Here is a 23,438-nt window from a genome sequence, read left to right on the forward strand (position 1 = left end):
GGCGGGGTGGAGGCCGAGAGGCGCTTTTCTTCTCCCCCTCCTCCTCGGAAAGCGGGGGAAAATGCGGCGGTAAAGGGCCCTGGAGGGCCTCCCGTGTGTCGTTTTTAGAAGACTGGCTGGGAGGTATTTGTTAAAATTGAGGGAAGTTGGGATTTCTACATGATGAAGGAAAATAAGTAGTTGCTTCTTTCCGTTCCCTTACAGGCTAAACCGAGTTTGTGCTGTGGACAGTGAATGTCTAAATTGTCTGTGCAATTCCCACTCAGATGTTTGTGGAATTGAGAACAATGGTGCTATTGACCCTGTTCATGAGCTTTTGTGAAACTTGGAGCTATTCAGGGGCCAGCGCTTTCTATCTAGCGCTAACTTGGCCGTTCCTCTCCTGCCTCAGCTGAGCCAGGAGCCTGTGCAAGTGTTGGGGGGTGTGCCACCTAACGCTGCTGGCTCACACACTGAGGTGCTCTGTTACAGGGCAAAAGCAAACAAATCTCGGCAGGGCTGTGTGCAGCGTTGGATGTGCCCAGCTCTCTGGCAGGACTGTTTTCCTGGTTGCTATCAGTTAAGGGGCTACAATTAAGAGTTTGAACTTTGAAGTCCTTCTGGTTTAGCAGATAGCAATACCCTTGAGCAGCCTCCCTACTACATTTTCCTAAGACCAGTCCCACACAGCGCCTGGATTAATGAGGAATTTTTAGAGTCATAGCTGAATACTGCCTTAGCCTGCTGCCATCAAAGAGGAGGGCATGCTAAAGAGGAGGCTTTCATAATGTTTGGTTGTGTCAGAATAATTAAATATACAGATCTTAGCTGGTAAAAGAAGGGTGTGGGAATCTGGTTTTGCTTTTTGGTTATCTTAATTACACTTTTTGCACTTTCAGATAACAAGCTACTAGAGAAGTCGGACCTTCATGCGGTGCTGGCTGATAAGCTTCAAGCAGAAAAATATGACATGCAGAGCAGACATGAGATCAGGTATTTAAAATTCCTTTTCTGTCAGTCAGCTGTCTGTCATGCCCACTGTAACCTAAACCATTATTTGATGCATTACATAAGCAATTTCTAGGTTACTACAGTAATTTGGAATAAAACAAACTGGGAAATCTGTTGAACTAAAAATGAATTATAACTAACTCTAAACATGTGATAAACTTACAGTATGTTTACAGTATACGGTGCAGAAAGATCTGACCAGGTTTTGGACAGAAATTAATTTATCACAAACTCAAGGTATGGAGGTGGACCAGAATAAGCTTCTGCTTCTGATCTGTTTGCCTTGTAATGTTTGCCTAGTGTTAGTTCCTAATGATTATGGTCGGACTCTCTGATCTTACAAGCATTGCAGGGAGAAACCAATGTCTCAGTTTCTTTCAATCTGTATTATCAGGTAGAAGGGCAGAATGGAGAAAATAATGATTGCGAAGTGTCAGTCCTAAATAAGCACCATATGCTAAAAAGAATGTGTCTTCTGCCTGCTTTTAGCAGGTTTTTTTTCAGGAAACTTGCTCTCTAACCTGGGAGTAGCACTCTAGTGCAGCAGGCAGGTGTTGTGCTGCTTATTTGGTTGGCATTTGAGTCCACAGCAAACCAATATGCTAGTAGTGTAGTAGTGTGTCCTTTGTCTGGACAGTGTGCAAATCCCAGCGGGTAAAGGCTGTTGGGTTCTGCTCTTGGTGTAACTGAAGAAAAGGCAGGGCAATAGCTCAGAATTTACTGCTTCTGTAGGAATTGCTTCCTCTGTTGAAGCTCTCTGCTATGTAATGCAAAACTGTATATGCGTGTCTAATTGGGATACAAAACAAATAAATATAGTTAAGGCTATTGTGTACTATTGCTAGTAAGGAAAGAATAACTGATTTTACAGGAATTGCAGGCAAGACATCAGTGTTTGACCAGCAGGCTGGAGTTAACACCTGAGTGAAAGTTCTCAAAAGCTTTCTGATGACTGTAGTTGTCTTGAACTGTCTTTAGTTTATGGGAATCTGATTCTGGTTGAACACCTACTCAAAGAGATGAGGCCGGAGTAGATGAGCATGAGAAGAAATACACAGAAGCACCATCTTCAAAGTAAATATTAAGTTGAACTCTGATACTGTCCTTGGTATATGACAGTTTTTTGAAACAGAATGAATTCCCTAATCCTAGATGGCTGAGGAGTGTCTAGTTCTGGCTATAGAGGTATGCAAAGCCAGACTTATAGGACATATTGGATATTACCACAGGACTTGGCTTCTTATCTGTTTGGATGCAGGTTCTTGGAAATGCAGTATCTTCTTGTACAGCTTTAGTTCAGTGAGGTGTTGTTTGGTTGTTGTTTGTTTGGTGGTTTTTTTAAGAGCATTGAGTTACTGATAGCACTACGACACCTGTCAGCTTCTGAATGCGTTATCTGTTTCCCATTAGACTTATAACACAGAATGACTGCAGAAACAGATACTTGTTCTGTTTGTCTGTGATGAACTTAAAATTTTTATTTTTAAAATCCGTAATTTATAATATAGCTGCTAACTTGCTCAGAGTCTGTGTGTGTGATATGTCTATGTGGGTATGCTTTTAAAAGACTGACCTCTGTTCCTGTCTCCATGCTTTCAAAGGCATGAGTGATAAACTTTGCAATCATAGCTGTTTGGGGGGTGATATGTGTGTTCTTCTGGTGTGTAGAAATTCCAGATTATATCACAGTACCACTGTGTTGTAAAACACAATTAAACAACACCCCAAGACCTTTACACAAGAAGGCTAGAACATAGTTGGGACAATGGAGAAGTGACTTGTAACACCTGGCACTATAAACCCAAGGGCTTGGGAATATACCCTTGGTTCCCTGGCTTTTGGTTGTGTGCCCTGTATTATGCTGTCTCCAGATGTCTGGAGCATCTTCAATGTCCACAGATTCCCTCCAAACCATATTTGAGGTGATAAAACATTTTTAATTCTTCCAGAATTTGGAGAGTGTACTTTTAAGACTCAATTGTCTCATGCAAATTTAAGCAAAGGCTAGTTATCTTTCATTTGTGTTTGAATTCTATTTTAGAAATGTGCAAAAAGGCAAATAGAGTCCTCAGTAAATTTAATTTTCCAGTTACTATATAGTGGTATTTTGGTTGGCGAGAAGTGTGCTGTGGCAGAACTAGCTGTGGTTTAGTTTGTTATGAATGGTCTGTATCTCTGATGTAGTATAGAAAATGCAGTCCTGAGACTAACTGGTCAAAGAGGCACAGGAGCAGTTGGATTCTTGTTTGTGACATCTCTTCTTCCTCTCTCTCATACTCCAGCCCAGGACATGATGGCACATGGAATGATGCTCAGTTGCAGGAACTGGCACAGCTGAAGATAAAGCATCAGGAGGAGCTGACAGAGCTGCATAAGAAACGTGGCGAGGTTAGAAAGTCCTCTCGTGTTCTGTATGGTCCATATGTGGCCCTTTGTGAACATGACCTTAATTTTACCAAGTTTATTCATCATCATTTTTTCCTCATTTCATGTACAGCCTTTTTAAGTTCCCCATGTTGATGATTAAAATAAACCAGAGATGGTTGGTCTTTAAAACTGACAGCCAGGAGATAAGAGCTTACATTGTCAGCATAGCATGATTTTTAAAAGTGCTTAATTTTGTGTTTCATGAATAGATTTTTACCTCTATTTATTAGAGGAGGAAGGAACTGATACAGTTTACAGAGCTGCGCAGGACCACTAGCTCTAGATTGAAAAGACTTTGAATGAGTGAGAGAATAGGTGGCTGTGTTTGGTTTTATTTGTCTCTCGTACTTTGCAGGACCACTGCTATAAAAGAGTGGACAAAATAAACAAGTGCAAGCAAAGGTTGAAAGTACCATGGTGTTACTCTGAAAAGGGAGTGCTGGTTCTACCATGTATATGCAGTAGGGAGCCCAGGAGTCCTGCAAGTTAAGACTTGGGCCTGGAGGAGAGGAAAAGCTGCTGTTTTCGCTTTTTTTTTTAATGGGAAGATGTGGAGACTTCATTGGCAGAACTGGGTTTTTAAAAGCCACAGCGGTATATTGAATGGTTCCAGGAGCTAGTGCCTCAATGGTGCTGTGGACTTTTATAGGGAGAAGGTAGGAGTGACCTGGAAAATGTTATCATGATCCTTTGATCACACCTCACTGGAGTTGTAGAGAAGCTCCAGTATCAGTAAATCTGAGCTTTTCAAAGAGGAGACAGTTGTCTACAGGAGCTGTGCACTGACTAGTCAAAGCAGTGAAAATTCCTTCTTTTCCCCCACCTGGTATCCTAAGCCATCTATCCAGGCAGGCACTCTTCTCAAAACTCAGTCTTCCTTGTTGCTGGACAGCCAGGGCTCTGCACATCTTGCTGCGCACGCTGTGGTTAGCTGTGAGCAGCAGCTCATTAGTATTGGCCTCTGTCCCTCTATTTCCTGTGTACTGCAGAGACTTCACCAGTAACTTCATTTTTGGGAAAACTCTTCATGAAACCTGTGTGAGCTACATGTCTCCTGTAATGCCTGTTCTGGCCATAATGCCTGTCCTGGCCATAACAGGAAGACTTGCTACTTGGTTGTTAGTACTCATGTGTTGGTTTGTTTACTTAGCAATTTTAGTTTCTGTATTGACTTTTTCCATGCTTCAGAAAATAAAATTTCTTCATAATAGGCATTCTGTTTGATGTGACTTTATTAAAGAAACTTTCTGGAAGGGATTGAGATATCAAAGGACAATAACTTTTTGACAACTCTTAACTGAAAGTAGATTCCCTGATTTAATGACCTGTATGATAAGGGCAGCAAACAGATCTGTGTAGAAAGCTGTGAAAGAAGATGCAAAAGGTATGCTTCCTGCTCGTGATCTCAGATTGGTCTGTACTCTCGATGGTTGCTGCTCAGTGTCTGTAATCCAGCTGGCATCCCTGCATTCTGTAATGTAATTTTCTCCTCTCCCTAGCTGGCCCAGTCTGTAATTGATCTGAACAACCAAATGCAGCAGAAAGACAAAGAGATGCAGATGAATGAAGCAAAGTGAGTAGGAATGGTTTTGTCTAGTTGGTATGAGTCCCAGACTTCTGGTTATTTATTAGTGTTACAATATTCTCTAGGAGTCCTAGCCACGGGCTAAAAATTCTGTTGTTAGGCATCGCACAAATAGCACAATGATGGATGGTATAAGTCCCAAAGGAGATCCTCATTGTTTTGTATATTTTGTTGCTGTTCCAGGATTGCAGAGTATTTGCAAAAGATCTCTGAACTGGAAACAGAATGCCAGGAGTTGCGTAGCAAACTGCAAGATCTTGAGCGAGCTAATCAGACACTGAAAGATGAGTATGATGCTCTCCAGATCACCTTCAATGCCTTGGAGGAGAAACTGAGGAAGACTACTGAAGACAACCAGGAGCTCGTCTCACGTTGGATGGCAGAGAAAGCCCAAGAAGCCAATCGTTTGAATGCTGAAAATGAAAAGGATTCAAGGTGAGACTGATGACCTCTACTTGATAAACTACTTCCCAATATATTTTTGAATACTTATAAGGGTGCATAGGATAAAACCAGATTTAGTTTTGATGTCTGTATTCTTGCACACACAATGAGAGTCCAGAACTTCATGTTCCTTCTTTTGGCCAACACAGACAGACGCTTTGTGAAAACATTCCTGTCTTTTAAATTAATAAAATATGTTCTTTTGTTTCTTGAGCAACATTTAACTACTGCCTAATGATCATAAATCAGATAGAAACTGGGTTTGTTTTTCTGGTATTAGATTTGGACTTCTCTTGTTCATACTGCATCTTGATACTACTCCTAGATTTATCCTTTTTTTGACTCAACCAATTTAAGTATATCTTGCATTCTGCTAAAAGGAGAAGCTGCCATGAGACTGAACTATGTATAACTTGCAAAATTAAGTTGGTACTTTTTTTTTTGCTTGCAAAAGAATAATTTTTCTTGTGAACTGCTTCAGCTTACTTGCCAACTAGCAGTACTTGGAGACCAAGAGCTATAAGACAAGTCTCATGGTACTTGGCAGTTTTGTATTATCTTTACTAACATAATAATTATTTTTGCAAGTTCTTGCACTCCCGAGAAAATCTGCACTTGCATGGGTCATAAAGGGCAGTAGGTACACTTCACCTTATTGCCTCACTCAAATGATCTTGTCCTTCTTCATTCACAGTAAGAAAACTGCCTCTCTTGCACTGAGTATCTAGAAAAGCAGGATAAAATTAGGGCAGTGGTCCCTTTTTTTTTTTTTTTTTTTTTTTTTTAAGTCTTACGAAGCTTATTGAAACTGCAGAGGGTAACCTTTGGAATGGGATTAAGGAATTTTGTTTTTTTTAAATAACCTTGTTTTCCTTTTCTTAGGAGACGACAAGCCAGGCTGCAGAAGGAGCTAGCAGAAGCTGCCAAAGAACCCCTGCCTGTTGAACCGTAAGCAGTCTTGATTTACAGAGTCTCCTTCATCACTTCACACTTCAGTTTTATGCAGATGCATGATAAATAGTATCTTTGTTATTTCTAAATTTGGTGATGTAGAGGGGGTGTTTAAACTTTGGTGTAAAGTCAAAAATGTACAATAACTATCCCTACTTGAACTTCCAGAAGAAGGAGCTCTGTTATGACTAAAAATAGATGGTTGGACTGAAAGTCCTAAGAATGGTTCATACGGTGAATACATATTCTTATCTCAGCATAAAAACATCTGTTATGTGGTGACTTTGGTCTTCAAAATAGTTCTCTAATCATGGAGCAATGTACTTTTGAGATGCCTACACTTTTAAGTGTTTGACTACAAATAGGATCAAGGATTTCCTGTAGGAACAGGTACTGAGTTAAGGTAGGTGAAAGTGTATTCATTGCTTCCACACTGGGAGAGATTTATTCTGTAGGAAAAAAATAGATAGATGTGGAGTTACTTTTCCTGGCACGCCAGAGATGAGTATCTCTAGTCTCTTGTTATGTTTGGCAGCAGCACACGGATATTCGCTGCTATGTTTACTCCTGGGTGGTGTTTAATCAGCTGACTGAAGTGGGCAGTTGATGATATAGGTGCTTTGCACCAGGTTGATAAACTTACTGGTACTTGTGTTGGCCAAATCTAGAAACACTACACCTGCTGCATTGTTACTGGAAACAGTGGAGACAGTTCTCAGAGCACAGTGCCAGAGCAGCGTGCAGGCTTTTTTCTTGATACGTTATCTTTGTGTTAACATCGTGCAATCATGTTCGGTCTCTGTGCTGCATGTCCTTGCACATGGTAGGAGCAATGTATCTGCTCTGGAAGAGGGCCCGTGCAAAAGTCTGGGGGTAGGTAGGAAGAGCATGTATAAGGGGAGTATGGGAGAGCTTGTAGCATTTGGAAGCAAAATTGAAACAGCAATTAACAATACAACTAGTTTGCACGATTTGCTTTGCTTTTTTTTTTAAATGTTTAAATGCTTCCATTCCCCTAGCTTATTGATGTGTGACTCTCCATGACAAGATTACTGCTGACCTCTGTGTCACAGGCCAGTGGACAGTCCCAAGCCAGAGGACAGTCTTCCCAGCTCGTAAGAATAGTGACATCCCCTTTGTCCACGTTATTTGATGTAAATGCACACAGAATATCTTAGAATATTCAACTCTTCAATAAATAATGTTGCGCTGAGAGGGGAAATGCACATGTAATGTCTGTGGCCACTTTCCCTTTTAAGCTTCTTCCTCTCCATTACCCAAAGTGAGACCTTCCTGTCTTAGAGCTGAGCTCAGAGGTAGCTGTAGCACAACAGCTTGAGTATTTTACTTCCTGTTGTGGTGAGGATGATGATCTCAGTGTTTCGTAAATAATTTGATACGAGACACTGAGTAGTTAAAAAGAAGCCTGTTTTAAAAAGAAATCTAGAAAATAATTGCTTCTGTTAATTACTCAAGCTCTGCTTCACAGATGTTTTTGATTCCTTCTTGATTTTGTAATTTGTATTGTATTGAATGTGTATTGTATAAATGTGCTGCTTACTGAAGGGGAAAATTGCAGCATTTCAAGGAGTGTGCCCTGGTGCTTATACTCACTTCAACAATATGTTAAGTTAACATGGAAAGTTTTTTTGCTACATCCAATTTTAATAGCTCAAACTTTAGGTTTTAAAAAAGAAACATCAGCAGGACTTGACAGTGTTTTATTGAAATATCAGCCTGATACTGTCAGAGTATATATTTTCCATAGCCTTTTCATACATACTATCGTCCAAAATGTTAGAACTTAATCTCTCATTTCAGAATATAGCTGCACTTTAAAAATGGTCCTATCCTCTTCCGTTCTTTTGCAGCTGTTATCTGATGGCAGGAATTGGTTTATTCCTACTTGAATACTGAATTTAAACTTCCTGTTCAGTCAAATGGCATCAGGTTGATAGAGTGTGTTTAAAAATAGTTTGTTCTGCAAAATCAGTAGTGGAGGAAAAAAATCATAATTGAAGGAAAAAATACTAGACTGTCAGAGCCCATAATGACTAATGGGGAAAAACCTTTTAGTATTAGCTGAGTCGTTTAGGTGGATTAATTTATGGTATGTTTATTGGAACCTCACACTTCTGTTCAGCTGTACACCAATGCTTCCATGAAGTGTACCAAAACATCCCTTGTAGTTAATGGAGCACGCTAAATGAAGTACAACAGTATCTGGATGTCTTTGGTGCGGATGAAGAAGGAAAATTCAAACTGTTGTGCTCTTTTTTTTTTTTTTTATACTTCCTTGGTTTGGAACAGCAAAAAAGGTGCTATGAAAACAGGATATTACCTATATTTGGAGTTGCAATAACTCATGATTTTGCTGTTCTGTAACTGTTCCAGCCAGCAGAGTTCACTCTGTAACAAAGTCTTGCTCAGATATGATAAGTCCTTATAATGTTGTGTGTAGTGCTGCACACAGAACTATAACACCTGTAGTAAAGGGAATCTGGAAAGGATGCCTGTCAACATAAATGTGTGTGTGGGTAAATCCAACTCTTTTGTCAATGAAGAGTGTAATTGGCTGCTGGAAAGAAAAAAATGAAATTTAGGTGCTGCATGTACTTGTTTTCGGATCTTGTATGTTGAATATAGTATCTCTGGCAGTGACAGATAGATTGGTGTTTGTGTTGCCTCGATCTACCTACATGTTACTACAGCTAAGTAAGCCTAGGCACAGATTGGGCGCAGACACTGACAGACCCTTGGAACACTGTTGTCCATTCAGTTCATAAATATCAGTGGGTGGTTTCCATAGGAAGCTCTGACTGATTGAAAATGAGGTGTTTTCTCTCACTTCAGCAGGGATGATGATATTGAAGTGCTTGCAGATGAAACCTCTGACACAGCTGAGGAGACGTCTCCGGTGCGAGCTGTCAGCCGAACATCCAGGTTTGTAGACCAAGAGATCTTTTTGTATCATGCCACTGAGGAAGAACGAGGGATATAAGAGTTGGAACAAATACTTGCCTTCAGCTGGAACACAGTTTAGTGCTTTCACCAGAGCAGTATGAAACTCATGTGCTGTGTTCTCTGTTACCATGCACTAGACATGCTCTGTTTTTCCTTTGCTGTTTTAAAAAATTAAACTAGTGTCTGAAAAATCTGTGTCTAATCTTAAAGGTTTAAAAGCAAAATAGACAATAAAATGGGTATTGCAGTTGTATTATATCCCTGTTACTGTGCAAGATATACAGTTGACCTTAAAGTTAGTCATCTTATCGACAATCTTAAAGGTCTTTTCTAACCATATGATTATATTATTCTTTATCAATGTGACTTTACAAATAGCTGCATGTTTTTGATTTAGCTGAAATGCTGAAAATATCTTCACCTAGATTAAATGCGTCTTTTTCTTCCTCTAAAATAGCAGTGAGTGGAAAGTAAGAGGTAGTTACATGAGAACATGGATTAATTTGGTTGAAACTTCAGACTTGGCAGACTGTTACATTTAAACCCAGTAATTCACAGGGTGGAGGCTGAGGGGAAACTGAAGAAACTTCACTCACAAATTATGTTCTGAGTTGTAGTTACTGGTGACTTTTGAACTGATGCCTGCCTTGGACTGATGCCTGCCTTTGCTGTTTTCTATCTTCGGACTGGGTCTGCAGGGGAGGGAGTCTTTCCAGAGACTTGTTGCTATGAAATGTGTTTGTATTGATTTTTATGTGGAGAAGCTATTCACAAGGTTTAAACCTGTCCTCCCATCCTTCAGTAAGCGACTCTCCCAGCCAGCTGGAGGCCTTCTGGACTCTATCACTAATATCTTTGGGTAGGTTAGAACACTTTCACCTCTTTGTTTTGTATATTGGTTTCAATGTACACCAAAATCTTGGTGATGCAGGGAATACAAACAAATAATTTCAGCCTTTCTTCTAGCTTCTGCCTTTCTTTTTTTTTCTTTTTTTGTTCTCCTCAACTTCCTGTTTCTTCCATCTTGCCGTGTGCTGACCTCTGACCTTTCCCTCCAGTCTGTCTGAGTCTCCCCTTTTGGGACATCAATCTTCTGATGCTGCCAGGTGAAAACATTATCCGCTCTTAGTCCAGCATGTGAATGTATTCCATTGAAGTAACATGGAACCCAGCTGTATTATCCCGATTAGATTTCAAATGTTGATAACACTGGATAGAAACTGTCTACAGTTAGAGAGGCAATGATCCCCTCTTTGTGGAGAGAATACACGGGGTTTGCTCTTACTTTCCACTGCACTTTACTCCTTTAATAGGGTTATTTAAAATAAGTCGTTGGGTTTTGTGCTTAGTAGCCAGAGCAGAGCCAGTCCTTCGGAGTCAAGCTCTGCATTAAGTGGATGGTCTTTGCTTAAATGGTGCAGCCCAAGCTTTTGAATGGAGCATTTTGCTGCCTGGGATGTAGTGCTGCAATGGTGTTGAGTCTCCCTAGACATAATGATGGTGTCACAGTCTCTCTAGCTAAACTTGGCTGCAGTCATTCCCATGTTTCTCTTTCATATTAAAAAAAAAAAAAAAAAAAAAGACTGCTCCAAAATGAGGTCAGTAATCAGGTTACTTATCTGGCATATTATGAAATATCTAAAGCCATAAGTGGATGTAGTGTTATATGACAAATGTAATTTTTGAAAGATGGGATAAAAGAAAGCTAAAAACTTCTTCCCCATTTTTTTTTTTTAATCAATGTACAGTGTAGGTGAGTGACAGGTCTGGATGAACTCAAGCAGAACAGTGTTCACTTCTCATTTTAAAATATATCTGCTTTCTTTCATCTCAGGAGGCGTTCTTTGTCCTCGTTCCCTGCTCCCCAGGATAATGTAGAGCCACATCCAGGTGCCAGTAAAGAAGTGAGAGTGCCCACTACTGCCGTATGTGTCTTTGTAAGTATAGAAGGAGTTCTCGGTTTTACCATTCCCCGTACTGTCTTTGGAGGAAGCAAATCCTACCTGTGTGGGAACCAATCTGCTGAAACTCTTTCTATTAACATTGCCAAACAAGAAGGAATTCTTGATTTGGTAGCATAGTTCATTCTATTTAATTCTTAGCCCACATGCTTCTCAGAGCCAAAGTGTTTGATGTCTGTGTTACTGAGGTCGATGATGATTAGTAAAAGGTCTGAGGGCACAGGGGAATTATACTCCATTACCCACTTGGCTCCCAGCAGTCCCTGTTCTGTCATGCCATAGTAGAACTATGATTGAGGAAGAGATTGCTGACAGTTTGGGATTAATTCAGTTCCAGTTCTCCACAGTGAAGGGAGTTGTGGCACTGAATGTCATCCAACAGAACTGGTTAAGAGGAGCTTGTGGTAGTGGGGTGTCTTCATTTATTGTGTGTGATCTAAAGTTTTCAAGCTGAGACCTCCTTTATTCATTGTTTTGGCCTCACAAGGCCAAACTTCAGTTTCTGTGAAGGGCATTGCCTTTTGAGTGAAAGATATTGTGCTAAATTGTCTTGTAACACACCTACTTGTTTGAACATTCCCCTTGAGCGTTCTCAGTCACTCCAGTGCTGGATGTGGATATTTCATGACCTTTTCTTTTTTTTCCCATCTAAAGTAACAGTGGCTCACTGCAGCATGGAGGCTTGTGTATTCCTAGCTGCCCTGTTACCATCTTCTCTAGTGGAAGTCATGGGGTGGAGGGAGTAGCAATGTTACCTTAAGTAAGAATAGGGTCGTAACTTAAATGACAGCCTGGAGCTGGCTTGAATAGGGACCATCAGAGGTGTTGTTCATGACTGCAGTAGGTGTTGCAACTCTCTCTTCCAGCTATGTACAGCAAGCACAGCTGATCAACAGGTATAATCCTGGCTTACTTAATCATAAAATGTATTGCAAAGCTATATATGTGAGGCTTTCAAGAACCATGTTAGAGGTTATGTTGTTTTTACCTTTCTCTTGGTCGTCTTAACTTCCAAGAGCAATGCAGCCTGTCTTCCCAACATGGAGGGGCAAAACGCAGTAGACTGTGCTGACCTAGGGGTCTTGGCAATGTGGGGAATGCTGCCCCACTCCAATTCCCCATCTTGCAGCAGGAGTAGGAGCAGCTGCAGTGGTAAGCCTGTCAGACTGAAGCAATGTGGAGGTGATGTGTGGTTAGCCCTGCAATATTAGAAGGAAAAAGTCCCCACTCATTCCATGGGAATCCGTATGTTCCTTCTGGAGGTGATGTGTTATGTTTAGGTCCTGTGTTTGGAGCCCAGATGGAGTGTGAGGTTATATCTAGGTCCAGCAGAGCATTCCAGGAATGAATGCAAGGACTCTGACAGAGGTTTGGCAGCTACAGGAAGCAGACAGGGCTCACTTCTGGAGAGATGAGTAGAACAGGCTTGGGAAGGTGAAGAAGGTAGTCACTTCAACCATCATTCTTGGGCATAGTTTCTAGGCAAGTTTTGATCTGAATGGCTCTTCTGCACTTGTAGAAAGATGAGATTTGAAGTGTGATGACCCCTAAATAAGAGCTGGCAGACCAAGTTCAAGCAACAAGTTCCAGAAAAATATGAGTTTCCAGAAAAACTAATTTTGAAAGAGCAGTTACTGAAAATACTTTAAAAGGAATACAGCAAATGAATTAAGAATGTGATACTAATGCTGTTTGGGTAAGTAGTATAAAGCTGTGAAATTAATTGGGGGGGGGAAAAGGAAGGAATCTTAATTCTCATAGGTTTTAAAAGGTCAAGAATCACTATTAAGTGGCCAACTCAAGATTCAAAACATTAAGCTGTGAGAAAGCAGGAGTGCAGGGGTGTCACTGCACCTGCAGATAGGAACCACAGTTTAAGCCCAAGTTCTCTGTGAGAGAACATGCTATCACAACTGTGCTGGTACTTCTTAATCACCAATATAAAGTAGCTTTATCATCAATACGCTAAATGAATGCAGTTAATCTGTTATGCTGTTTTCTAGAAGACTTTCCTAACTCAAGCCTGACTTGAGTGTTCTGTGCTTGCATGAACTGATTGGATCATGTTCCATGGCTGGCTCTAGATGGAGAAATGAAAAGTTAGTTTCCTTCTACAGCATTATCACCTGTTACTGTTTTCTGTCCTGTCCTGTCCTTCATTTTTTTCTGGTGTAACTTAAAAGCCTTACCTTGTAAAGCCTAAACTTCTGAAGCATTGTAAGGCTTCTGGCAGTTTATTATCACTGTTGAGTCCTTGCTAGTGTTTTTCATTATTTGCCTTTGTTTTTTTTCTTTAGATAAAGATCAGCCTTTTTGCTCTGTTTGTACACCATCAACCATAGTAGAGTTTCAGTCTGTGGCTTTGTTTCCTATATACTGCTGAAAGATCTACAGCTGTGGTTCTGTATAACCTTTAAGTTCTATAGCTTTCTAATCTGTGGGTTTTTTTGGGTCTGTGCTAATTCCGTTTTGGGTGGCTGTTCTGTTCCTCCTACTCCTCAGGATGCACATGATGGGGAGGTGAATGCGGTGCAGTTCAGTCCTGGCTCCCGGTTACTAGCAACAGGAGGCATGGACCGGAGGGTTAAGCTTTGGGAAGTCTTGGGAGGTAAACTTTTTTGCTTTGGGGTATGGCGGGATGCTAAACAGACTCGTATTATAGTTCACTTTGTGTCAGCTTCTGTTCTAATCCATTGCTTAAATTTTATTTGTCTTTCTCTGTGCAGATAGATGTGAGCCCAAAGGTTCCCTCTCTGGTAGTAACGCTGGGATTACAAGCATAGAATTTGATAGTGCTGTGAGTATCTGTGCAATATTCACTGTTCATGATTGGGAGTAAATTAATTGAATTATGTTGTGCACTGCTATCGATTTCCATTCTAACACTTTGAAAAGTTAGCTAAGAAATGAGTTAAAATACTTATGAGAGTAACTGCAAATAGTTAAAAATTGTACGAGAGATCTTTATTTGGTACACTGCAGCATAAAGTGGTAAGCAGCTCAGACATTGGCTGTTATGGGCTATTATTATAAAATTACAATAAAATACACTAGGCTTTGTCTACAGGAAAAATTAGTCTTTAGCCTCCCGCTAAAGCTGGCATAACAGCACAAAAGCAGCAAATACTCTGAGGCTTTATTTCTATGAAGTTTATTTCCATAAGTGCTATGCAGAGGTCTGTGATGAGTAGTAAAAGGTCTGATTATCCCAAGACTTGCACTTCCATGACCTTCTCTCCCAGCAGTTTCTCACCAGTCACAGCACAGTAATGGTGTGGCTGGCAGAGTGTTTGCTGACAGCTTGTGATGTGTTCAGTTCATGTTAACCTGAAGTATTGGAGACATGACTGGGATCAGCATCCAACAGCCTTACTTGAAGGAGCTGGGGGTCTTGGATTGTTATAACTGGACACGTGATCTGACTTTTCTGCTGAGACCTCTCCCATAACACAGTGCTTTACTGCATAGACAGTAGACCAAAGCTGACGTCCCTTCTCCCATTTGGTGATTCTGTGTGCTAAACTTCATTGATATGCACCCAAAAAATCCTTCTTTTGGATGCTGACCAGCTCATTAGGTATTTGCTGGCACTGTTTGTCTGCGCAAGAAACTAGTTCTGATTTTCACAAGCTGCTTGAATGCGTTTGAGGTGAGAACTGCCTGAGGTGAGATGCTCATGGGCTTTAAGGATTGAGGGAAGTCTTCTGAGATGGACTGGAGTGCAAGCATGAATCTTGTGGTGTCCATTCTCCATCATGGATGATTTGGAAGAGCCCTAAGCCTAAAGCCGTGAACAAATCAGTTTCTCCTTGGACAGATTTAGTTTTTGGAATCTTAGTTTAAAATGTTAAAATTGTAATGAAAACTGCAAGAATTGGGCTAGTGCCACTCTGAGGCTTATCTAAGCAGTGGGGGTAGATTACACAGGGCTTTTTCCCTGTGAAAAAACAATAAAGAGGAAAAAGAACCCCACAATAGATGAGGGTAAACTAGAACCTGTTTCCTCCCTGCAGCAGAAGGGAAAGGAGAATGTCCTTTCTGGTCTGGTTATTGTTATTCCTTTTATCTGTAGTCATGATTCTACAAATCACTGTCACACTTGAAGAAGAAAAAGCTATAGCCTTTTTGAAAGCTGTTACACTACCTTTCCTTGCTGGTATATGCTACTGTGCTTTTGGTTTTGTTCTTTTTTGTTCCCCTTGGCAATGTAGCACTAATACGGTTTTAAAGATTTATTGGAAATACTTTTGAGTTTAATTTACATATTGATTTGCATAAGTAGTTTTAAATTAATCTTGTGTTTCTTGTGGTCACAGGGTTCTTACCTCTTAGCAGCTTCAAATGATTTTGCCAGTAGAATCTGGACAGTAGATGACAATCGTTTACGGGTGAGTCTCTTGAAGGCAAAGCAGCGCTCAGGCTGTGTGTCTTGTATGTCCAGTTTTGTCTAATGGGGACATGGCAATTTTGGTAGTTGGGCATTTACATTCAATAATTCTTTTTGTTAACAGGATCTTTATTTCTCTTAACGGTCTTCTCAGCAAGACCCTTAAGAGATAGTATCGTTCTCTGCACAGCCTTGTAGGAAAGTCCAGTTAACGGATATTTTCACAATACAGGCCCCCTGCTAGCAAAACCTTACCACGTAAACTCAATAAGCTTTTGCATCACTCTGTGGAAAATGAAATACTTCTTATGGTTTATGGAGAAATATTCAATGTTTTAGCCTCAGTCCAAGGAGAGGACTGCTGAAGAAAGGTTTGCAGAAGACAAAGGGATTTTTTTGTTTTAAGTTAGGAGCAGCATTCTTGAAAAGGAGTCCTTTGCCTAGCTGCTGAAGGCAGCAAGCCTAAAAGTGCTTGACTTTATTCTCAATATCTTTTGAAAGATCTCTCCTCTCCTCCCAACTCCTTTGTACTCATGTTCTTCTCCAACACTTAGCTCTAGTTTAAAGAAGGATTCACCTTTGATTGACCAAAAGGGAAGTTCCTTTTTGGCTTTCTAAGAGCCTTTTTTTTTATTGTCATTCCTATATATGCGTTCCCTCAACTTTTTATTTTAGGCAGATGCTATTTTGGTGTCCTGAATCTTCTGACATTTCACGTGTCCGTTACAACCTACATTTGCATTATAGTTCACTGGGTAGTACTCGGTGTGGAGATGTTGGGTCTCATTCAGGAAAGTGAAAAGTATCAGTTCTGCTGCTGCTTCTGTTTGGCTGCAAAACCTACTGTTGGATGTAAATTATAGTGAATAAAAGTTTAGCAGACTATAGATTACTCACTACAAAAAGTTAGTTCACAGTACCTTCCTGTAATTTTCTGGTGTCCTTGGTGACTATGAGCCTTGGGTGAGTGCATTCACTGTTCACTGAGATAAAAGAGCACATTCTTTGTTTTGAGTGTGCGTGGTATGGATTTGTCATGGCTTGCACATCAGCAGGAGGTGCAGAAGCTGAAATTGCAGTAAATTTTTCCACAAACCCCCTCCTTAAATGCAAATATCTGTATGTAATGACTGTGCAGCAAGAGCGGAAGAGAGATGCAGAGTGAAAGTCCAGATCCTCTTTTCTGGAGTTTGTGCCCTTTCTTAAGATGAAGTGGTCTTTATGGGATGAATTCTCTCAGAGTTTGTTTTTTCTATCAATCAGGTTTGCTTTTCTTCCAAACTTTGCTCCCATTCCTTTCCATTCTTAAGGGTTTTTCTTTTGTATTTCCCAAGCCTGGATTGTTTTGTGTAATTCAATAGTCTTTGAGTATTTTAAAAAAAAATCTTAACTATATAACAAAGATTTCTCTCTTCCTTTTCACAATTCTTACTGCAGTCATTCATTATCTGTTTTGTGATTTAGTATGTAAATATTCATCAATTTGAAGTTAATGTGGTTCATGTTCTTCTCAGCCCAGCAGAGCCTCCCTCTGCAGTTACAGAAACTGCTGCAGGGAGTTTTTCTGAAATCTCTGGTTGTCTCAGCTTTCAGGCTTGAATATGCAACAACAGTTGACACTAGATACCCTGTTGTATCCCTGAGAGAAGCTCATTACAAAAACCTGAAGGCACAATTTCCATTTTCAGCGTGCTTTAACCCAGTCTCCTCGTCACTCCTGCAAGCCTGTGTTGCAATTGCCATCTGTCCATGAAATGTAGGTGTATGGAATGTTGAGGAAGAGAGCTTGCAGGTTCCCTGAGTAACTAGAGAAACTGCAGCCAACCGTGACCTGTGTCTCCCAGCTTCAGGCTGAAACGATGTGGTACTTAACACTCCTACTCAGTGTTAATCTCTGTTTAACTACACTCTGTTTAACTACAATAGGTATTTTTTTTTTCCTCCAAGCAATGCAGTAGACATGCAAATTATGATTTAAGATTGTCTTTGAGTTGTTAAATAGCAGAACTAGTAAGTTAGGAGGAAAAGGAGCAAGTGGAACTGTGCAATTTTACCATGTAAATCTCTTGTCCTCAGCACACCCTGACAGGTCACAGCGGTAAAGTTCTGTCAGCCAAGTTCTTGCTGGACAATGCACGCATTGTTTCGGGAAGTCATGACCGGACCCTCAAGCTTTGGGACCTCCGCAGCAAAGTTTGTAAGGAAACCTAACTTCTGTCTTACATCCATGTTCTGTGCACTGAATGTAAATGGAATTCTGATATCCAACAGGTTATTTCATCTTCTTGCTAGTCTAAAAAGTGAAAACTAACAGCCATGCTATCTTCTGTTGTTATTCAAGTAATTGGATTCTTTCTGCCTGTTACCTGAAATAAGAAATCATGTGTATGCAGGAAGCACTGCTAATGCTATTACATTAACAGCAGCTGTGTTCTGTGAGTGTTCTTTGTTTACCAGTCTGGGGGCTGGGTATTTTAGTTTTCCACTGAAAACTTGGAGCTGGGTCAGAGTTCTTAACCCTGGGGTGGATGGAAATGTGTCTTGGAAATGTATCAAAAATTTCAACATCTCAAATGAAGGAAATGCTAGGATCCAGATTTTTTTTTTTTTGAAGAAACACCTTATTTCCTTGGCTTTTGTCCTATTGATGGCTCTTAGACCTGCTTGCACTGAGAGAGAAGTTGAGATTCAAGGTTACCTTGATACCTGGACTGCAAACATAGGTCAAGGAGACAGTTTCCTGTTGTTTAGCCGTAGCAAATTATAGCTGTCTAAATACAAAGTGGAAGTAAAGCAGCTGTCATGGGAGCATTTAAAAGGATATTAGCCACAGCAAAGGAGATTGAGAAGGGCAGAGAGGTCGTTGAAGTCTTAAGTCAGGATTATTCTAAGACAAGAGGCCCTGCGGCCCTCCTTGGACACTGCTCTGTGTGGCCACTCTGTGTGTGTGTGGTACAGTGATTATTTTCTGTCTCTTCATCAGTTTGTACATTATAAATTTCAGTGTGTCACTATTGTTTTCTCCTTTTTAGGTATAAAAACAGTGTTTGCAGGATCTAGCTGCAATGACATCGTTTGTACTGAGCAATGTGTAATGAGTGGACATTTTGATAAGAAAATTCGTTTCTGGGACATCAGGTAAAACTATTGTAAGGGAGTTTATAGTGTAGGAATGGCTATGGGATTGCTGTCTGAGTATAATCTGAACTAGGGAACTCTTCTTAATGAGCTTGGAAGCTAATGAGACTGTTACAGGAATTGCAGAAGGCCACTGAAAGCATTTTGTTACTACTTTTATACTGTTTGGTGTTTTGGGTTTGGGATTTTTTTTGGCATGCTATTTCTTTTCTGAAAAGGCAGTCTGCTTTCTTGTAAATATTTTTGCATTGGTCAGTGCTTATCATTCTAGATGTTATTTATTTTTCAGAGGGTGGGGTTGTGAGGAAAGTAGTATCTAACTGTTGGCTAGAAATGTTGTCCACAAAGTGGGATCTGGCTTGTGAAAGAATCAAAATACGAGAATAAACTGGTAATCCTTTTTCTCCTTTCTCCTCCTCCACATTAGGACAAGTCAGAGTTTTGATGCAGTAGTTTAGCTTCTGGACCCTGGTTTACTCTTTTTTTTTTTTTTTTTCTCCTTTCTGTCTTTAGGACTGAAAGCATAGTAAAAGAACTAGAGCTGCTTGGAAGAATCACAGCCCTGGACCTGAACGCAGAGCGAACAGAGCTTTTGACCTGTTCCCGTGATGATCTACTAAAGATCATTGATCTGCGGGTTAGTGCTGTCAAGCAGACATTCAGGTGAGTGTGTTCTCCACAAGGACATTATGAATTGCAGAACTTTGGATTGTGGATTGCCCTCAGTGTTGGAGAGTTTTTCAGTATCTCCGTGGAGAGAGCAGTCTCTTAACTTTTTTTCTACATGAGTAGCAAAGCTCTCTAGAGTTTAACAGCAAAGATCTGCTCTGGTGGATCTTTTCATTTACCTCTTTAAAGAAGATAGCTTGACTTAGAAGTCTTTGCCCTAAAGGAAAGAATTTCTTCAGATGCAATTGAGAGGAGGGTGTATGAGAAATGTGAATTGCGATAAAGGGTTACTGCACCTTATTCCAAACCATGTAGAAAGACTTACCATACCCTTTAGTGAGAACCTGGAAGTCCACTTTCTTATAAATGACTTTACAATTATCTGATTCTAACCTTTCAGTGCCCAGGGATTCAAATGTGGCTCTGACTGGACAAGAGTTGTGTTCAGGTAAGGTCAGATATAAAGAAGATATCTGATAAATCTTTCCTCAGCAAAAGTGCCTGATTCCTGATGTTTGGCTGCATTGTCCCCATTTACAGCTATGAAAACTGGGACAAACTTTGTGATTTGCCCATGGTTGTCTCTTCCAATGGCATGGCAACTTTCTGATTTGAAAGTGCTTTCACCTCTTAGTGTTAGCAGCTGGTAACATGTAACTCTTAAGACTATTTAATGCCAAGTTGCTTGCTTAGGAAGTTGTGGGTGGAATGATGATGTGTGCTGATAAATTGCTGACTTGAGAATTGTTCTCTGCCTTCTGCACCTTCTCTGATCTCATAGTCCTGACGGTAACTATGTGGCTGCTGGTTCAGCTGATGGGGCCCTCTACATTTGGAATGTGCTCACTGGGAAATTGGAGAGGACACTTGCAAAGCATCACAGGTGAGGGGAAGCTGACTATATCTAAAGCGGGGATATGGGTTGTGAGTCTTGCTGAGCTATGAAAGAATTGTAGTTGTACAGCTTTGCACCTTACATTGTTGTATGAGAATTTTTAATATGCAGATTCTTTGTGGATTCATGGCAGTATTCTCTAGATTGAATTAAGGTTAGGTTTGTTATTGTTCAACTTCTTAAACTGAGATATGATTCTAATAAAGTACATTTAATATATTCTGAAGAAACTGTATTTTTATTAAAAGCCCAAGTCCCTTGAGAGCTGAGAAAGCACTTTTTCTTTGATAGTCAGAGTACTATGTTTCATTCCAGTGTTAAGTGCTGTTGTGGAATTTAGCTTTTTTGTAAACTTATACCTGGCTTCCATTTCAGTTCTTCTATCAATGCAGTCGCGTGGTCACCAGCGGGTGCCCATGTGGTCAGTGTGGACAAAGGAAACAAGGCTGTCCTGTGGTCTGAATTTTGACTGGATGGAGGGTGAAAGGCAGAGTGTCCAGCACCTCTGTGTATGGTGGTGCTGGTCCATGGCTGAACAGAATGGAGACCCGAGCCCAGATCCATCCTGATTCGGGATATTAACAAGCGCACGGGCTTCACTTGCCAGAGGAAAGTTCTAAAGCAGTGGAGAAGGAGCCTGCGTCGGAGACTTCTTACGGCCGTAACTGCACTGTGGCACTTGGACTCGGCAAGGGATTAGCTGTTCTGGATGGAGAATGCTACTTAGTCATGCCTTTACATGCTGTATCTATGCACCAAGTGGAGCTGAAGATACTAGCGGGATTCCTCACCAGACAGCTGTGCCAAATACCCTGTCACACAAATGTATCTACAGCACTTCTGAGTTGGAAATGTTGGAAAGAAGTTACTGTGTATGCTGACTTACTACATGTCCTGTCTCCTGTGTTCTGTTCTTGTGGCCTAGTTCAGGCATGGGGTGAGAATATCCTGAAGCGTGGACAGGTCCTAGGCATTCTGAAGTGCTGGAACAGTTTTTAAATGTGAGTCTCCTGTGGCTCTGGCAGCTCTGCCTTTGAGTTATCAGCTCAATTCAGATCTGCTCTGATCCTGACACAGGTTCTCCAGCACTGGCACGTGAACTCTTTGTATCAGCATCACCTGCTCTTAAGGCAATGGTCCGTTCTTCAGGCACCCTTTTGTTAAAATGCCCTTTAGCAGCTTTGGGTGTCAGAAAATAGGAGATTTTTTAATCCTTTTATTCCACAGGCAGTTTGGTTACTGGGTGTGAGAAGAGAGAAGTTCAACTTCTGTTGTGCTGCTGTGATAAAGAAAGTAGTCATACTGTGACTTCAATACCAGAATATAGATGTTTGGTCCCTTTTTCTGTTCATCCGTCCTGTCCTGGCGGCTGTCAGTAGAACACAGGGGAGCAGTGGGGTTAAATCCCAAATCCATTGTTTTGGTGCTGGCAATTCCAGGCCACTTGCCCCCTTCTTGAGCACTCGTGCAATAACCCTGTTTGCGCTGGAGCCCTCTCTGTGCTACGGAGCAGTGTCTTGGCTCTGTCCCTGTTGAAGCATCCAAAACCATGATGTGGCTGGGTGTGAACTACCTGGCATAACTTTATCCAGCAAAACCTTTCCACATCGTCTGGGCCTCAAGACAAGCCACCAGCGTTTTATTGCCTTTTTATTTGCACTTTATTTTCTTCTTTCCTGATAGTGTTTTACTAAGGAAGCGTGTTGTTTGGAGGGGCTGGATTAGGGGGCAGCTGCTATAACAGGCATCTCTCTAAACTAGCCTTTTGTTCAGACGCTTTCTGCAGAGGGGAATTAGAGTATATGGGGCAAAGTTTTTATTTATTCAGCTGCCCATAAGAACTTGATTGTAAATAAACCTGTGTTCTGCTTTTAAAACCCCACAATGCTCGGATTCATTTATTGGTGTGTCTGTGTGAGAGATCTTGTTCTGAATGAGTGAAGAGAGGAACTCAAAATGTGTTTTTTCTGTGCTATGTTTTCCTCATGAATTGTGGATTTGTGGTCAGCTGCATTGTGTGATTTGGTGTAGAGGGGGAGAGAGGATAATGTTCTTACCTTGAAGCTGGACATCCTGTGGATACAACCTGGTCTTGCCCTATCTTGGGAATGCTGCCTTGAGGCTGAAGGAAATCTTACTACATTGAACAAGTGCCTCTGTCCCTGAAAGGTTGATGTATTCTTGGATGTTTTGGATAAATTACTGAACTGAGGAAATCAGTATCTGTGTTTCAGGCACTGCTGGAAGTAGAAGGCTTTTTCTGCTGCGATACTTTGCTACCTTGTTAAGTTTTTAGGCCAGTAATGGGTGTTACATGTTTCTTTAAAAACACGAAAACCCTTGTTGAAGATAATGCTCTGGTTCCTACTTCAGAGTAACAAAGCAAAGCCTTCAGCTGTTTAATGTATAAATTTCATACATAACTAAGAGCCATCACTGACCGCCCTCCTGCTCGCATAAGAGAAGAAGCCCTCTGTCCAGCTCTTGGACGTGAAAACTGTAGCAAGAATGAAGAGATTCACATTGGCATTCTGAAGCATTTCTAAACGCAAGATACTTTTTCTTCTCACTGTTGGTGTGGCAGAAGGTCCTTCCTGAGAAGGCCCCTACCAAGCATCCAGGTGACCTTGGTACTGCGGAAAAGCAGATCACTAAATGACAAGTCAGCGTGATGAAGGATTATTGGGAGATTAACGTAATAAAAACTCTACAGGCTATGCTGAGGAGGATCAGAATGGGTTTAGGATGTTTATAATTTAGGCTGCTATACTTGTGGTTTTCTACAACATGGACACAAATCTTACACAAAGGGCTTTGTTTTGCCTGTTGATGCTGTTATAAAGTAGGTTAATAATATGCGAGGATAATGGCTAGCTAGCTAAGACCTTAAGCATTTTAAATTAAAATTCCTTAGGACCAAGGTATGTAGGAAATTCTAGTGACCAGTTTTAGTGTTTTGTTTTTGTTTTTTTTTTTTGCTATAGTTTATTTCTATAGCCTCCTTTTCTGCTTCAGCCTGCAGAGGAA

General features: G+C 40.7%; 1 protein-coding gene and 2 non-coding genes across 7 annotated transcripts; all 3 read left to right on the top strand.

The window, feature by feature from the left end:
• Positions 1 to 881: 881 nt before the first annotated feature.
• ATG16L1 (autophagy related 16 like 1) lies at positions 882 to 22,302 on the top strand. 5 transcript variants are annotated; one of them, XM_009639494.2, is made up of 17 exons: positions 882 to 972; positions 3,273 to 3,378; positions 4,917 to 4,990; positions 5,186 to 5,437; positions 6,329 to 6,394; positions 9,254 to 9,340; positions 10,164 to 10,220; positions 11,196 to 11,298; positions 13,825 to 13,930; positions 14,049 to 14,119; positions 15,639 to 15,710; positions 17,786 to 17,906; positions 18,742 to 18,847; positions 19,361 to 19,510; positions 19,917 to 19,964; positions 20,298 to 20,399; positions 20,787 to 22,302. In XM_009639494.2, exons 1-17 carry the CDS (start codon positions 950 to 952, stop codon positions 20,878 to 20,880), a joined length of 1,638 nt encoding a protein of 545 aa, XP_009637789.1. In that variant the 5' UTR covers positions 882 to 949; the 3' UTR covers positions 20,881 to 22,302. The 5 variants fall into 5 exon arrangements, with proteins under 5 accessions (XP_009637789.1, XP_035750854.1, XP_035750855.1 ...); XM_035894961.1 differs by having other exon boundaries at positions 9,251 to 9,340; positions 20,787 to 22,301; XM_035894962.1 differs by lacking the exon at positions 10,164 to 10,220 and having other exon boundaries at positions 9,251 to 9,340.
• LOC118452350 lies at positions 11,510 to 11,780 on the top strand. The gene has a single exon (XR_004842103.1).
• Positions 14,498 to 14,760, top strand: LOC118452351. The gene has a single exon (XR_004842104.1).
• Positions 22,303 to 23,438: the final 1,136 nt, after the last annotated feature.

Source organism: Egretta garzetta, unplaced genomic scaffold (genome assembly GCF_000687185.1).
Source record: "Egretta garzetta isolate BGI_Z169 unplaced genomic scaffold, ASM68718v1 scaffold775, whole genome shotgun sequence".
Classification (NCBI taxonomy): Eukaryota; Metazoa; Chordata; class Aves; order Pelecaniformes; family Ardeidae; genus Egretta; species Egretta garzetta.